Raw genomic sequence first — 16,463 nt, 5'->3', positions numbered from 1 at the left:
TAACATGTTTGTGTTCAAACTCAACACTTCCATAAACAATAAGGTATTGCAATTGAAGCATTTATTATTTGGACCATACTTAAATAAAGTGTCGTCATTATCCATTAAGGTGTGACCAAATTCGTGTCTTTAATATGCAAAAGGAAAAAATTAGTCAGCAAAATTTTGAGAATGGATAAAGTTGAATATGAAGAAAAGTGTGTGAATTGGAAATGGAAGACACCAAAGTAACCGACCAAAGCAGAGCAGCAGGCTAATGTGATGATCCACGAGTGCTGACCAAATAAAGAGAGAGACGCTTAGTTTCACAAACAAACTGATTCCCCCATTCCTATAGTATTCCCAATCACAATCACAAACTCCGTCCCCGTCCCGATCCAGGCCAGGCCTCTCTTTCTCTCTTTCTTTTTCGTAATATTAAATTAAAATAGATTTGAAAATTAAAATAAGAAGGAAGGAAAACCGGGTACCGTCTAGGTTGGTGTACGGGCTAGTTCATGTTTGATGGGCGCGAAAGTTGAGAAGTTGCGATGAAACTGCGCTAATGCGGCAGGTCCCTTCCTCAGGAATCACTCCCATTCGTCTATTCTCTTCCTTTCTCCCCCTTTCACAATTTTAGATTTAGAGAGAGAAACTTCTATTAAGAGTTCTTTTGTTTTTTATTTGTAATAGAGAGAGAGAGAGAGAGAGAGAGAGAGAATATGGTTCAGATCGCTGTTTATCGTCTTCCTTTTGACCCTCATTTTCAAGCTTATTTTACCTTTTGAAAAATCTCAATATCAACTCGCACGAATTTGAGAGAGAGAGAGAGAGAAGTTGTTTCGTTTAGGGCCAAATGGCGGAGTTGGTCGCTCGTACTGGTCGTCAATTGCAGCGATACAAAGACGGTTGTCGTCTCATCGCCGGGTATGTATATAAATATGTTCTTTCTTTTTCTCCTTTGTTGGAATTGATTGTTCGAAACTGTAAATTATTAATTTTTTTCTTTAATAAGCATAACATTATAATATTAGGATGGGGATAGGGATAGGGAAATGAGGGGTTCATTGGCGTGGAATGAGTTGGAGTCGTTTTCATCAAATGGGTTATTGCTATATTCTGCTTTGTGTTGTTTAAGCGTGATTATATTATTCAATGTAAGGTAAATGTTTATATGAATTGTAGAGGTAAATGAGGATTTATGATTTACAGTTATATGGGTATGAAAGTGACAACCCGTGTGTTCATATTATGGAATGTTATGACTTTTGATAAGGGTATATATAAATGTGTTATTCTAAAGTAGTTACGAATTGGGTTGGGGGAGTCTTTTTTTTGGATAATTAATGTTTTGTTTGAGAAGATTAAATAATGGTCCTACCAATACCATGATAGATTGCACAAGGGTATTAGTGATCTTATCTTTTCCGTTTAGGAAGAATGATAACATCCATGAACAATTTTCAAGGTTATTGTCATTTGTCAACTTCAAAAATCAGTATATTTTGCACGTAAAATTCAAACCTATTGACTTTGATTATGTTGCTTCTTAACCTTTTCCCTCATTTTTGAATGTCAAGTTCATTAGAGCTGTATACTGAGTTGAGTAACTCAACAAATATACTGACATATGCATATGCACTGACTCGAACATGTGCAGATATTCATGTAATTTGGGGTCTTTACAGTTATGCTGAACTTTGATGTTGTTACTGTCTTAGCATATATCAGTTTCATCGTTTAGTTATTGTTAATGTATTATTATAGCCCGGAAGGTAGAATGTTTGCCATTCTCAATCGTATTTTGAATTTCTAGTGTCAGGTCTATATACTTTGAAATATTTTAATTTTAATTGCATATATTGGCAATTTGGCAGGTGTATTCCTTTCAGGTATAGAAACTGTGTTGAAAATGATGATGCCACTTATGAAAAGGTTGTGGAGGTACTAATGATCAACTCAACTAGTGGACCTAATCTTGTGTTTCCAAAGGTACATATCCTAACTCTCTTTAATACTTTATGAGCAGAATACCTGTTTTACATATATGCATGGTGATTTCAAACATTCTTTTGTATACTTTAATTTAGACTTGTAGGTTCTTTATTTTGTCATTTCCATCAATCTCCATAAGAACTATGGTCAGCATTTCTTTTTAAATGATGTTACTGTGTCCATGATTATTATTGTTTTGAAATTGACTGAAAGTTGAAGCCTTTTCTCACGGAGTGTTTTACTTCAGAAATGTGTCACAAGTAACAGCTCAGCACTGTCTACATGAAATTATTTTAGTTTATGAATAGGCTCTTATAGTTTTGCAGAATGGTGACATTCCTAGAATTGGCAAAGCCCATTTTGTTCTCTTATCCAATTGGCAGTCTATAAGTGTTTGCATGTAAGAGAAAGATAACTTATCCTTTTCGGCTGTGGGACCTGTCATTTAACACATCTGGTGCTGGTTTTTCTGCCTCTGTTTGCCATCAACAGCACCATGCTTCAAAAATTGAAAAGCCATAATTCTTAAGAGCTTGCTTGCAGCCCACCATGGTTATCCTAATTTTAAAATTTTCTTGGATCAGTGCAGTCTGTTATGATATTTTGTTCCACAACTATTTCTATGGTGAAGTTCCTTGGATAAAGATTAAATGGAATCCAATGATACAGATTAAGTAATACAGAAATGTATTCCTGCTCTATATTTGGTATGTGAGCACCCAAGATCATTTGCACTCTCTTTCCCTAATCTATTGAGAGTTGTGAGGGAAATTGTATAACTGTATCTTTTTCTCAAAAAGAAATTGTACTCATTCTTATGAGCACTGTTCTTCTCCTTATACACCTACAACAGATATAACCTTTTTAAAGTTCCATGATTCACATAAATGCACTTATCTAAATCACATTTGATTGCATGTGTTGATACTTGAGCCAAAGTAACTGACAAATGGTCTTGATGGATTTGTATTGAAGACCTAAAATATATTTTTCATCTTCATAGTTGTCCCAATTTTACAGTTTTCTTCTTTAGAGTAGTCCAAAGATAACTGTTAAGTACTATTGCTAGACAAAATTCTTTGTGGTTAAAAAATAACAAACCCAAAAGGAAGAATTGCGAGATAATCTTCATTAATTTTTGTTTGGGAGTAACCATTTGATTGAACATAGGGTGGCTGGGAAAACGATGAAACAGTTGAGCAAGCTGCAGTTCGCGAAGCCGTGGAAGAAGCTGGAGTTAGAGGGGATTTAATGGTAAGAATTAGTGATCTCTTTCTTTTGTTTTACGAATCATGAGTCGTAAATTGTGTTTATCCATGTTATTGGCGTGTTTATTGAAATGGGAATTAGCAAAGAACTTTTGAATTGTATTGTGTGCAATGAGTGAAACATCTATGCTTTGATTGAAATATAATTGAAGTAACTAAATCTTATATTTCCGCATGTTTACTCAATTATATGAAGAAGTTATAATAGGTATAGCATTCTCTTTCCTTCTTCTGTATTTATTTTTCCTTCTTGAGAATTGCAAGTGTTTTAGCTAACCAATCACATGTATGAGAGAACCTAGAACACAATTCAGTTCTTGAAAGAATTGTGAATAGGCAATCATATTGATAAGAACAGAGAAAATACAAATTCCAAGTTGTTTCGAAAAAACTTGGAGAAACTCCCAGAGTAAGTTTTACCCTAATCAAAACACAAAATCAATCAATACCTATTCTAATACATGGTCACTCTTATTTATAGGCTAAGACTAACTTTTCTCCTAATTAGCCAACAAATAAAAACAAAGGTAAATGACAGCTCAATTTATAAACATAGCACCTCAAGTCCTCAACACTTGAACCAAAACACTCAACTGTCTTTTAAAACAACTCAACAGTAAAACTAAAACCCTTTACGGCCTTGAACACCTAGAATAGATAATCCTGACCTGGGTCTAACAATTTATTGGTGCACATTTTGTGTATATAGATTTTGGATATTAGGTCGTCTTCACTCTTATGTAATTTTTTTTTGCATTGGTCTGGCTTGTCACTCAAACAGGATATGTATTGTAAATTGCACAGATTGGAGGAAGGGAATTCTTTTATAGCATATTGATAGTTAGTAAGATAAAGTTTTCACAATAACTATAAGTTAGCAGAACATTAATCTTGGTTGAGTATGTCATAGATTGTGAAAAAGTAAGGTTTTGATGTATTTCTTTTACCATAGTTACAGAATCATTTTCAGTATGGGTATGTATAAATTTTAGTGGAATTTTTTTAAGCTCTTTCTCTTTTAAACATTCCTAACCACTTGCATTATTGACTTCTTGCCTCACAATTGTAAAAAACTAGAAAACTATTAATGTAATACCCAGAGCTTTTTACTTATTCAAGCAAAAACAGAAGTATCGGATTGACTTCATGCCTTCTGCAAAGCACATGTTCTGTATCATAGTTTCCAATTGATATATATAGCCGGTATGTATATATTTTATTATATCAAGGCTATGTTTGTTTCAGCACTTTTTGGGTTACTACAGTTTCAAGAGCAAAACCCTGCAAGATGAGTTTTGCCCTGAAGGTTTGTGCAGAGCTGCCATGTTTGCTTTGCTTGTAAAGGAGGAGCTCCAGTCTTGGCCAGAGCAAAGCACTCGACAAAGAAGCTGGCTGACCATCCCGGAAGCCACAGAGCGTTGCCGGCATCAGTGGATGCGAATGGCCCTCGAGGAAGGTTTCTTGAAATGGCATGAAGATACTTCAAAAGGAGAAAATAATCTGATTTCATCCAATTTATCTCCAGAGCAGGATTGATCTCACATGAGTATCTTTCAGGAACTGAACTTTAAGTGTTTTTTCAATTTCAAAGTTAGATAGGCCAGATTAAGGATATCAAAACAAGTGTTAATCCTTTTTAGGTGTTTTGCTTTTTGCTGTTCTTTTCTTTTAACGTTTAATCATTTTGTTTCGTAATCAAGTCTAAAAATGACAGAACTAGAGGTTCAAGAAATGAGGGAAAAAAAAGCCAAAAAAAATGATCTATTCTTTTGCCTAGAGGTAAGCCATTTTTGGGTTTCCAAGATTGAGAAGCTCCCCCTTTGCACTATTTCAACTAGATGCGGTACTTTTAGCTTAAGATAATGAGTAGTTTATTTATTTATTATTACATATATTTGTAGAGTAATGCAGAGTACCCAAATTATGCACATAAATATTAAATACAATGATATGACAATATTTTTTTAAAAAGTAAGTCCCAATTTAAATAAATGTAATTGATTAACAAAAAAACTGTCACGTCACTATGTATAATGTTTATACGTATATTTTGTGTGATCATGTCATTACTCATTTGTATATATCACGGTTTGACAGCAATAATTGTTTTAAGATTGAAGAGGGATGTGTGGATAGGGAAGGGGTGAATCTTTAAGATGAGGGATAAACTTTTTGTTATATTATTTAGTCAATTATTGAATGGGGCCAAAAAAGAAAAACATCCGACTTTCTTTTAAAGCGCGGCAATATGTTTATAAACATGAAAAATCATCTTTGAAAAAAAAAATCTTATGAATTATTGTTTATTTATTTATTTTTTAAAAATAAAAGGATATTTGATTAGAGTATTCGAACCCTTCTTTTTTTTAAATGATGTAACCTTTTAAAGAAAAGTAAATGAAATATATTAATAATATTAGGTTAATCAGACATAATCCATTATAAGAATATAACACTCATAGAGCAAAATCAACTAATATAGGCTTACCAAGCCGTTTATAGTATTCAACAGAAAGAAAACTCTAACAGAAACTTCAACTATGGGTATGATGAGGCACAAACAATCAAGCTTCTAACATGTGCAAAATAAACTAGATTTCCTTTCCATATGGGCAAATGCCAGTTCAATCCCACCAATGGTTATTAGCCAATGAACTTCTAAAAAAAAGCGAGAAATAACAACTCCCTTATAAAAACAAGAAATAAAGGACATAAAACAATGACCAACCATGCTCAGGAACCTCAACACTAAAGATTGGGGTACCACGTAACACGGGGTCATAGAGATCGAGGAATCCTCTAGATCTGGAAACCGAGAGAATCCTTGACACCCCCGTAAAAGCAACTTGAGCCATTCGATAGAAAATCGACTACCCAATAGGAATCAAAGTTGTCCTCCCTCGCCATAAAAACTTCAAACCATGCTAATATAGCAGGGCAGTGGATGAAATCCACCATTATTCGAAAAATAAAGAAAATTAAAACAAAAATGAAAACTAGCCACCAAGAGACAAAGCCGTCAACGCCATTGCCCCCCTTCGACCACCAAAGATTTATCCCACTTCAAAGGCCCTGCACCATAGATCCGAACTTGACAACCCAGATTTGCCAGCCACAACAAAACCCATCCCCAACTGGCACCACCCACAAGCTGCCACCATGAAGCTCTGGCCTCCCTTGTGCCTTGATCCCACAACCCAATCAAGAATCCAGATAGAGAAGCCCTATCCCTATGACAAAACTCCATGCACAACATACCCCAACACCAGAGCCACCCAACACACGCTAGATCCACGACGCCCACACCTCCTGGAGCAACACAAACCCAACTCGACCACCTTCGAAGAGGAAGAAATAGAGGCCTATGTGTGAATGCCTCACGACCATGTGTTACCTTTTGGAACTTATAATAGCTCATCTGAGCATAGACTTTAGAAGTTGTAAATATTTTAAGTATGTGCATACTTCTTTTTTAATTTTTTATATGTATTTTCAAGGAAATCTTTTTAAGTTTAAATTAATGTAAATATTAAAATTTCGCTTTAGTTTTGGTAAAATGTTTTGGGTCGTTACAATAGTAACACTGTAACGCCCTACTGCCTTAGAGCCGTTACTAAGTGAGTTTAAAATGTGCAATTAACTCACTAATCGAGGTTTTAAGACAAAAGTGTAATCAAACCATAATCAGAGTTGTAGACTTGAGAATAAATCTTTCATTGAAAATTATAAAACGTTTAACATTTGGGATCCCAAAAACATTGTTTAGAAATATTTACAATTCAAAATATAACCAGAGTTGACTAAACGACAAAATTTAAGTTTAGTACAATCATCCCCCAAAAGCACCCCTGGCCGTGGCAGCCAGGCAGACCAGACATGTACGCGCTGCTCATCATGCTCACCATACTCAAGGTTGGTCGACTTTCCCCTTGCCTTTACCTGCACCATAGAGCACCTGTGAGCTGAAGCCCAGCAAGAAAACCCTCACAAGCAGATAATATATTCATATCAAACACTTAACATATAAACAAGCCATCATCAGGCTATACACGTACGGCCATGCCGACCTAGGCGCTTTACCAGGCCCTGGGTTCGCGGTCTATACCATGAGGATATCCCAGGTATCCTTTAGGGTCTTGCCCTGGCAGCTCGCACTCCACGTGCTAAACGCTGCTCCCGGCCCCTTGCCGTTCTTAACCTTCGCCGTTCCCAGCCATCGCCGTTCATTCATTTATAAGTACACATAATATAACTAAACAGATACTTAAACACATATAAATTCAATCAAAGGGCCACGCCCTGCAACACAGTCATATATGGCCGAGCCCTGCAACTCATGCTCTATGGGAACAGTAGTTTTCTTACCTGTGTGCCGAGCTTTCCAAGCACCCATGTCCCGAGCACAGTTCCCTAGTCTGAGCCTCGTCGAAACCCTAGTCACAACGCATTAAAAATATCCGCCCATCAAATTCTAATCCATTAAATAGCTTTGGGTCATAATTCTAGTCTCCGGGACCGTGCAACACAAATATATCACATTTACGCCCTCAACGGGCTAAAATTACAATCATGCCCCTAATAACCAGATGGGGCCCACATGCATATTTAATTCACCTAAACATGCATGTCTAATCATGTATTAATACAAATTCACATATTATAACAATAATTCACTTATTGCCCTCCAGGCATGCTAACCAAAGTCCTAAGCTTTATTAGCAAATTTGGGTCATTACAAACACTGCGATAGATCATAAATTGATCAAATTCTCAAGTTTATAGCAAGGACTGTTAAGCATGCCTGAGTATGTTAGGAAATTTGACCAATTGTCTAGATTTTCACCTGACTTGGTAATCCCTGAAGCATTTAAGATTTAGAGGTTTATGAATGGATTGTAAGGGAATATATGAAATTTGTAAACACACAGAAGAGTGGTCCGTAATCTTATTCTTACGTCTTGGAGAGAGATATTTTCCATGAGTCGTAGACTCAATTAGAAAAGAATGAGCCACAAATAATTGAGGAGATGAGGAACAATGCTAGTAGTCATGGGAAGTTCCATTCTGGTCAGAACTGATAGAATGGAATGTTTACTCCTAGGTTCATTCGAAGTCATATGCAGAGGTGATAGAATGGGCTATTCGCCACGAGTCATGGGATGGAATGGAAAAAAGAGAAGTGCAGAAACTAGACGAAAGAAAAAACAACATTAACAATTCTCGACAGTTTCAGTTTAGCAGAAACAAACCACGAGGGAGATTCACTCCTAAATTTACCCAAAACTTGGGAAAACCGGGTTATCAAAGGAATTCAAGACCTTCTAGTAGACCTTCCAATCTAGGAACAACTAGTTTCAACAAACAGTCCAGATGCGAGTTCGAATCATGGCCAATTTGCAACAAATGCAACCAATGACATCGAGGTGAGTGTAATTCAAGGGCATGCTATACTTATGGAAAGCTGAGACATTTCTCCAGAGATTTCCCAAATTCGGGCAAGAAGGATGGGGACAATGAACAAAAGCAAGTAGGAGCCCCACTGCGAGTTTATGCTCTTACACAAGGCGATAAAGGGGCTAGACCATCTGAGATGGTGTCAGGTAAAATTTCTTTCTCTCAAACCTCTACTTATGCATTAATGGATATTGGAGCATCACATTATTTTTTAACTATTTATTTTGTTAAAAAATTAGACAGAATGCCTGAATCTATACCGAACATTTGTGGTGTATCCTTACCTTCAGGGGAGGATATGGTAGTGCGACTTTGGGTTAGAGTCGTAAACATAAGGATAGTAGGACGTGAATTAATTGTTGATTTGTTAGTACTCGACTTACACGAATACGACATCATATTTGGTATGGATTGGTTAACGAAATATGGGGCCGTTATAAATTGCAAACGTGGAAAGGTAGTTTTCACCCCAGTAGGTGAAGAACCGTTTGAGTTTAAAGGCACATCTTGAGAGAAGAATATGCTGATCATCTTAGTAATGAGGGTGATGAAAATTATGGACAACGGATGCATTAGATACCAGGAAAATATCGCCGATAGGAGCAAAGAGACGAAATCTCAACCCACAGATGTATCGAACGTATGCAAATTTCCTGAGGTATTTTCTGAGGATCTTCGAGGAATTCCTTCAGATTGGGACATAGTGTTCAAGATTGAGTTAGTTCCAGAAACGACACCAATTTCAAAAGCTTCGTATCGGATGGCGCCTGTCGAACTTATGGAATTGCAAGAACTGCTTGACAAAACAGTTTATATGACCAAGCTATTCTCCGTGGGGAGCTCCAGTTTTATTCGTGAAAAAGAAGGATTGCTTGATGAGGATGTGTATAGACTAGCGAGAGCTAAATAAAGTGACCATAAAGAACTGATATCCATTACCTAGGATTGACGACCTTTTCAACCAACTACAAAGAGCGTTGCTATTTTTGAAGATAGATTTACAATTAGGCTATCACCAACTTGAAGTGAAGGAGTCAAACATACCAAGTGAAGGACTGCAATATCCAATACCACCCCAAAAAAGTGAATAAGGTGGAGGATGCTTTGAGTCGACAACCTATAGCTTATGTGATGTGGTGCAAGAAATTTCTTTAGAGTTAAGAAATGATATCTCCACCTTAGATTTGGAGATAGTAGTTGGTAAGTTATCAAACTTATCACTACAACCAACCATCATGGAAGATATTTAGGGAGGACAATTGGTTGATCCAAGGTTAGAAAGGATCAAGCATGAAGTAAGGAAGGATATGTGATCGAGATTTCATATCTCATTAGATGGGGTGCTAGGGTTCAAGGGTAGAATCTGTGTTCCTAATGACACAGAAATCAGGAAACAAATCTTTTTTTAGGCACATGATAACCCTTATGCCATGCACCAGGGTATTTTGAAAAAGTACCATGACTTAAGAAAGTATTTGTGGTGGCCAGGAAAGATTGTGGAAAACATGACCCACTGTCTAACATGCCAACAAACTAAGGTAGAACACAAAATGCCTGCTGGACTACTACAACAATTAGAGATACCCAAGTGGAAGTGAGAGATGATTACGATGGATCTCATCTAGGGTTTACCAACTATTCCCAATGGGCAAGATATAATTTGGATCATTGTGGATAGATTGACTAAATTAGTGCATTTCTTGCCAATTATGATAAATTATTCTGTGGATAAGTTGGGAGATATATATTAGCAGAAATTGTGAGACTACACGTAGTTCCAACATCCATCATATCCGATTGCGACGGGCATTTCACTTTGGAATTTTGGAAAAGAATGCAAATGGGATTGGGCTTTAGGCTGAAGTTTAGCACTGTCTTTCACCCTCAAACGGACGGTCAAAGCGAACAGACAATTCTGACCCTGGAATATATGTTAAGAGCCTGCGTGCTCGATTTTCAAGGGTCGTGGAATGAAAAAACTTCCATTAACACAGTTCTCTTACAATAACAACTATCATAATTCGATCAATATGGCTTTGTATGAAGAACTCTACAGAAGGAAATGTCAATCACCAATTCATTGGCATGAACTGGTGAAATAAAATTTATGGATCTGACAAAGTAGATCAAGTCACTGAAGATATCCGGAAGATATAGAAAAGGTTGCAAACTTTGGTTGATTGACTACACAAATACGCTGACCGAGGAAGGAGACCTCTAGCGTTTGAAGTTTGCGATAAGGTTTTTATTTAATATAGCTCCACTGCGAGGAGGTATGCACTTTGGGAAGAAAGGGAAACATATATATTGGACCTTTCGAGACATTGGGAAGAATCAGAGAAGTAGCTTACCGATTTGCTCTTCCACCCGCCTTGTCTCAAGTGCATGACGTGTTTCATCTATCTATGCTGAGAAAATACATAGACGATCCCTTTCATCTACTCATCTACGAGCAATTAAGCGTGGACCCCCAGCTTAATGACAAACAAAAGCTAGTGGTAATCCTGGACCAAAAAGACAAGGTGTTGAGAAACAAAACTATTCCGATAGTGAAGGTGCAATGGTGTAACCAAGACATCGAAGAAGCAATTTGGGAACTAGAGGACAAGATTAATGTAGTGCACCATTTTTTTAAAATTATTTATTTATATTAATTTAATTATTTTTTGTTAAGTGCTAGCATTTTATTTTTAGTTATTGAATTTTTTGGTAGTAATTATGTGAATTGAAATTTAATTCTTTTTTATGTTGTGAAATTGTTTATGAGATTTGGTTGTGTGCAAGGATGTGCATGCTTAGTAAAGGTAGACTTGAGCACTTGTGTGTATACATGTGCATGGTATGCATGGTAAACATGCATTAGTTTCCATGCATAATGTATTTATTCTCCTTTTATTTTATTTATTATTTATTAATTTAAGAAAAAGAAAAATAGGAGGATAAAGAGGGAAAAAAGCATTAGTTGACTTGTGTGTATTTGGAAAGTTGAAAATTGGGAGAATAAAGGGCCTTGGTGGAAGAGTAGGGAAAGGGAGAGGGAGAGTGAGGGATAGTAGGCAAAATGAAATGGGAGAGAGGGACCTTAGTTTCCATTTTTGTGCATTGACTTATTCTTTGAGTTGGCACCATTACACCTAGGAGATTTCAAGGCAAGAGATAAGGGAAATGGGATTTGGTTAGTTTCCTTTTCTCATTAGCCTAGATAATTAAACTCTAGGGTAAATAAAAAGAAAGAGACATGAGCCTTGGGGTCTTATTGTGGCCGACGACTTAGAGAGGGAAGGAGAGTGCGTGAGAGAGATAGAAAGAAAGAGTGAAAGAAAGAAAGAAAGAAAGAAAGAAAGAAAGAAAGGAAGGAGAAGGAGGCTAGGGTTTCAAAATCCTAGGTATGCCTTAATCTTTGTGGTTTTTGATTCTCTAAGAATAGTTCTTCCCCTCCATTCTAAGTGTTCTTTTCTTTTCTTGTCTTGTTGGGTTCGAAAATTATAGGTACCCAAAGGTGTGCTCTTGCTTTTGAGTTTTTGATCATAATCAAGGAGGTAATGGGAATTCTATTTTTGTTATTATGATGATGATTTATTGTTATTGTTGCTATGATTCTAATATACTGATGGTTGTTTGGATAACTTATCTCTATGTATTTTGATTGTTCTTCATGATTCTATTTCATTCATAGAAACATGCTAATGATCATTGTCTTTGGATCATGAAATGTGGATTGTTGTTTTAAAGCATATAGATTTCGGCCAAGCCTTGGGTGCATGTTCTAGTGAATTTTTTATTTTATTTTGCTATTACGAATACATATGTTGTTTTGGTATTTTGGAAGAAGGCATCTTTGATTAAAAATAAAAAGAGATAGAAAACAAAAGTGGGTTTTTTGGGTAGGACCGACCTAGAGTATGGCTTATGGTCCATGTTGGTTCTTTTGAATTATGTTTAACATGTTTTCTTGATTAGAGTTTGTTGTGATATTACAAGCATGATAGAAATCCCATTGATATATTAATAAAGCATATTGAGTTGATGATGCTTATATTGTATGTTGTGTTTTTAGGGTTTCAAAATCTTTTTTTTTTTTTTAAGAAACTTTGAGTTTATTTTGGATCATGGTTGTTTTAGAGAAATGGTGATGTCTTGATATTAAAGATGCAATGTGAAATAAAATCTAGAATGAAACTTTGTCTTGAGGAGGCACTATGTCAATGTTAATAAGTTGGTAAATTAATTCTTGCTGAATTTAAGAAAGTAACAATGAAATAAACAAAGTGAATTTTAAGAACCCTCCCACGTATGCATGTTACATGCAAACTTAGTTTTATGTTCATGTATACGCCATTTAATTAAATGTGTGATTTTTGTTTTGCAAACATTGAGGATTCACTAGTAGAAATGAGGTTATTCATTTACGATTTTATGTGAAATTATTGTATGCTTAAAGTTGAGATGTAACTTGTGCCATGTGTGCATGGCCCATGCACATGTGGGGTATGCTTGTGTAGTATGCTTCGTCTTACTTGATATTGAGATGAGTGTTTGATTGTGATTCTAGGTTCTTTGTGAAGCATTCTGCTCTTTAAATTGCTTGTACTTGAGGTAAGGAAGTTAGCTAGAATTTTTATGAGTTTATGTTGACTGTATCAGATGTAATGATATGAGATGAACTACTTGTATGTGTGCTTGTATGTTGTATGAAAAGCAGAGGTTGTTAGCGTGCTGAACACGACACAACAAAGGAGTTACTAAGGTATGACGTAAATCATAATAGGGCGGACGAGCCGAGGTTATTCTAGGACTAGAGCTCCTGAATACCTCACAGGGGAGGATTGACTGGTTTATGCTTTACTGGTTACCTCATAAAACTTGTTTGCTTTATTTGTTATGATGAAATATTCAGATAAAGTGTATGAGATTATGATATGCTATGTTTTAAGCTTATGTACGATGAGAATAGTCTTGTATTGTGCTTATGTGTATGGTTGTTTCTTGTTTGTACTTCCTCACTGGGCTTTTAGCTCACCCCCTTACTTTCCCCCTTTTAGGTAAGCAATAGGGTTTCTCATTGACACGCATGGTGATGCGAGGCGTTCCTGGGTCTGAGTATGTATGTCGTGGGGCTCTAATGAACAGAAAATAATCTAGTTAACACCAAGAACATTTTATGGAGTTTATTTATGCTTTTCTTGCGTTTACAGTGGGACTTTAAAATTTTATTTTAAATTTTCATAAAAGAAATTATACTTTTATTTTTAAATAAATGGGCCCATATTGCATGTTTTATTAAGACCCCACTGATCTTTTTCTTAATAATTACCAAGTTGTCATTGTTTGAAAGGATAGTAGTATAGGGCGTTATTACAATAAAGGAATTGTATCCTCATTAGTTTTAAGTTTTGAGGAGGAAACTTCTATAAATTGCAGGTATTGTAACACCCAGCTTTTCCGGCACCGTTTAGACAAACGGGTCGGAACAGTGTTCCTTATTGTGAATAAGTTCATAATATTTGTTTTAGAAACTAATTTTGATGATGAGAATGTTAGCCAAAAATATGAAAAGAGTGGTCGCGAGAGAATTTGTAACGACCCAACTTATTCTAGACTCTGGACCATTAATAACTACTACTCATAGATACTAATCTTAAGAAAACTTACATACAAAATAGTCGTAACTTTATTAAAAATCGTAAAACCGGGGTTAAAATACATAAAATTCATTTAGGATATGGGATCCCATTGTTTGAAAATAAAATATGACATAACTCAAATAAATTGGTTACAAAATTATGTGCAAAAATACATAGAAATCATAATTTAAAAGACTTAAACAACTTCATCCTCGAATCATTCACGCAGTCCGTCGATTTCCATTCTCCCTCAATACACATTCCCAAGCTGCCAAGAACCTTCCCTCTGCCATAACTATTTTCCTGCACATATAAAACATAAAGGAATGAGCCTAATGCCCAGCAAGGAAAATCTACTACAAGCATGAAACATAATCATACACATAATCAATGAACATATATCATATACTATAACACATATCATAATTCTAACCCATGTACATGGTGACTATTGGGGTTTGCTAACTAAGCAACTATAAGCCTCGAACTATAATGAGGTTTGCTAGTTAAGCAACTATAAGCCCCAAAAACATATAACTATTGGGGTTTGCTATATAGCAACTATAAGCCCCAAAACATAAAAGTGATAGGGTTTGCTGTATAACAACTATAAGCCCCAAGCATACATATATCATAACACATAGAAACATACTATAGCATAATCATAACACTTTTATATAAACATAACACATATATCACATAAGAACTACCCTATTTTCCTTACCAAAATACCAGGATGATGAGAACAAGGTCAGGATTTTGGAACACTCCTAAAAATCATTAATAGAGAGGTGAGTATTCTATAGAAAAGAGATGTAAAGAATGAACTACACCATCGAAAAGATACTTACCAACAAGAACCTCAAGTTCAAAGAACTTAGATGCCTAACCAAGAATAAAGAATACTGAGTTAGGATTTGAGTAGAGAAAAACTATAAGAACTAATGAATCAATACTGAAAGGAACTAGAATTAGGAATACCTTGAATGCTTCTGTGACCGAACTACACCTCGAAACCAACATATACTATAAACCTTACTTCCCAAGTGTTTAATAAGCTTAGAATGATAAAGCTTATAACTTCAACCCAAGTGTTTAACACTCTAAATTAATCCTAGCAGCTTGTAGGCTCTGAACTCAGCTTGATGAATGAAGAAATGTCAAAGTTGGTAAGAAAATGTTTCACCAAGCAAAAATGATATCTTTGACCTAATAATTTGGGAGAACATTTTTGATATATCCAAGTAGTAATCTAGAAAATTTGGTAAATAATTGACAAGTAAATTTTGAAATATGAGTTACCAATGTTTGGGGTTTAGACTAAAAATAAACAAGTTTTACACTTGGTAAAAATGAGATTTTTGACTATTAAGTAAGAAATTTGTTTATGATGAGTCTTAAAACTTTTTAATGGCTCAAAATTTACCACTTTAGATATGATTAGGATTAATTTAGAAACTTAAAGAAATTACTTTTATAGATAATTAATTTATTTTTATTTAAAATATAAATGGGGTCCAAAGCCTTAAAATTTAAACAAAATTAAGGAAATCAAGCTTTATTTTTCTAAACTTAATATATGGATTTCTAAGAATCAATTAATTTATAATGATCATTTTTTTATTAAGTAAAATTAGGTCATTTTTTTTAAAAAGGGCTAAAACTTATTATGGACATAATGAACATTTATTTTTCTCAAATTTTTTTAAAAGATTAATTAGTTTATCCAATTTAAGAAAACGACTAAAGTTTTGATAAAGTTCACCAATCGGTAAGTATTAGAATTCGATTAAGACCGAAATCTTAATCAGTCTATTTGGGAAAAAAAATTACTTTTGTCCCTCAAAATTCAAGAGATAACATGGGGAATGAGAAAGCGGCACGTGACATCACAAGTCATGGAAAAATGACAAAGTATTGAAAAAAGACCGATGAACAAAAATGGATAGCTCCAGGACCTATAGTTTAGTCGACCAGGCCTAAACCTCCTAGGGGTGGTTGTAACGCCCTGCTAACTAGGGTCCGTCACCAAGTGTGTTTAAAACCAGTGCTGGACTCACTAAACAAGTCATTTGGACTAAACATGTGATTAAGCCACTAAAGGTTTAGGTATTAAAACTTTTGGTCAACTCATAAGCATTTT

The 16,463-nt window shown here is 35.3% G+C and overlaps 1 protein-coding gene across 1 annotated transcript; it reads left to right on the top strand.

Moving 5' to 3' along the window:
- The first annotated feature begins 201 nt into the window (after window positions 1-201).
- On the top strand, window positions 202-5,029 carry LOC133823319 (nudix hydrolase 16, mitochondrial). Its single transcript, XM_062255982.1, has 4 exons — window positions 202-906; window positions 1,857-1,971; window positions 3,145-3,228; window positions 4,488-5,029. The coding sequence occupies exons 1-4, from the start codon at window positions 836-838 to the stop codon at window positions 4,776-4,778; spliced, it is 561 nt and encodes a 186-aa protein (XP_062111966.1). The 5' UTR covers window positions 202-835; the 3' UTR covers window positions 4,779-5,029.
- Window positions 5,030-16,463: the final 11,434 nt, after the last annotated feature.

The sequence above is a fragment of the Humulus lupulus genome, chromosome 3 (genome assembly GCF_963169125.1).
Source record: "Humulus lupulus chromosome 3, drHumLupu1.1, whole genome shotgun sequence".
NCBI classification, from domain to species: Eukaryota; Viridiplantae; Streptophyta; class Magnoliopsida; order Rosales; family Cannabaceae; genus Humulus; species Humulus lupulus.
This window is presented reverse-complemented; position numbering and strand designations above follow the sequence as displayed.

What these genes read in the sequence shown, in the direction of transcription:
- LOC133823319 (XM_062255982.1), top strand. Translation starts at nt 836, where the DNA reads ATGGCGGAGTTGGTCGCTCGTACTGGTCGTCAATTGCAGCGATACAAA. An exon ending in CTAATCTTGTGTTTCCAAAG is followed by an intron (nt 1,972 to 3,144) that starts GTACATATCCTA and finishes GATTGAACATAG; the next exon opens with GGTGGCTGGGAAAACGATGA. An exon ending in GAGTTAGAGGGGATTTAATG is followed by an intron (nt 3,229 to 4,487) that starts GTAAGAATTAGT and finishes TGTTTGTTTCAG; the next exon opens with CACTTTTTGGGTTACTACAG.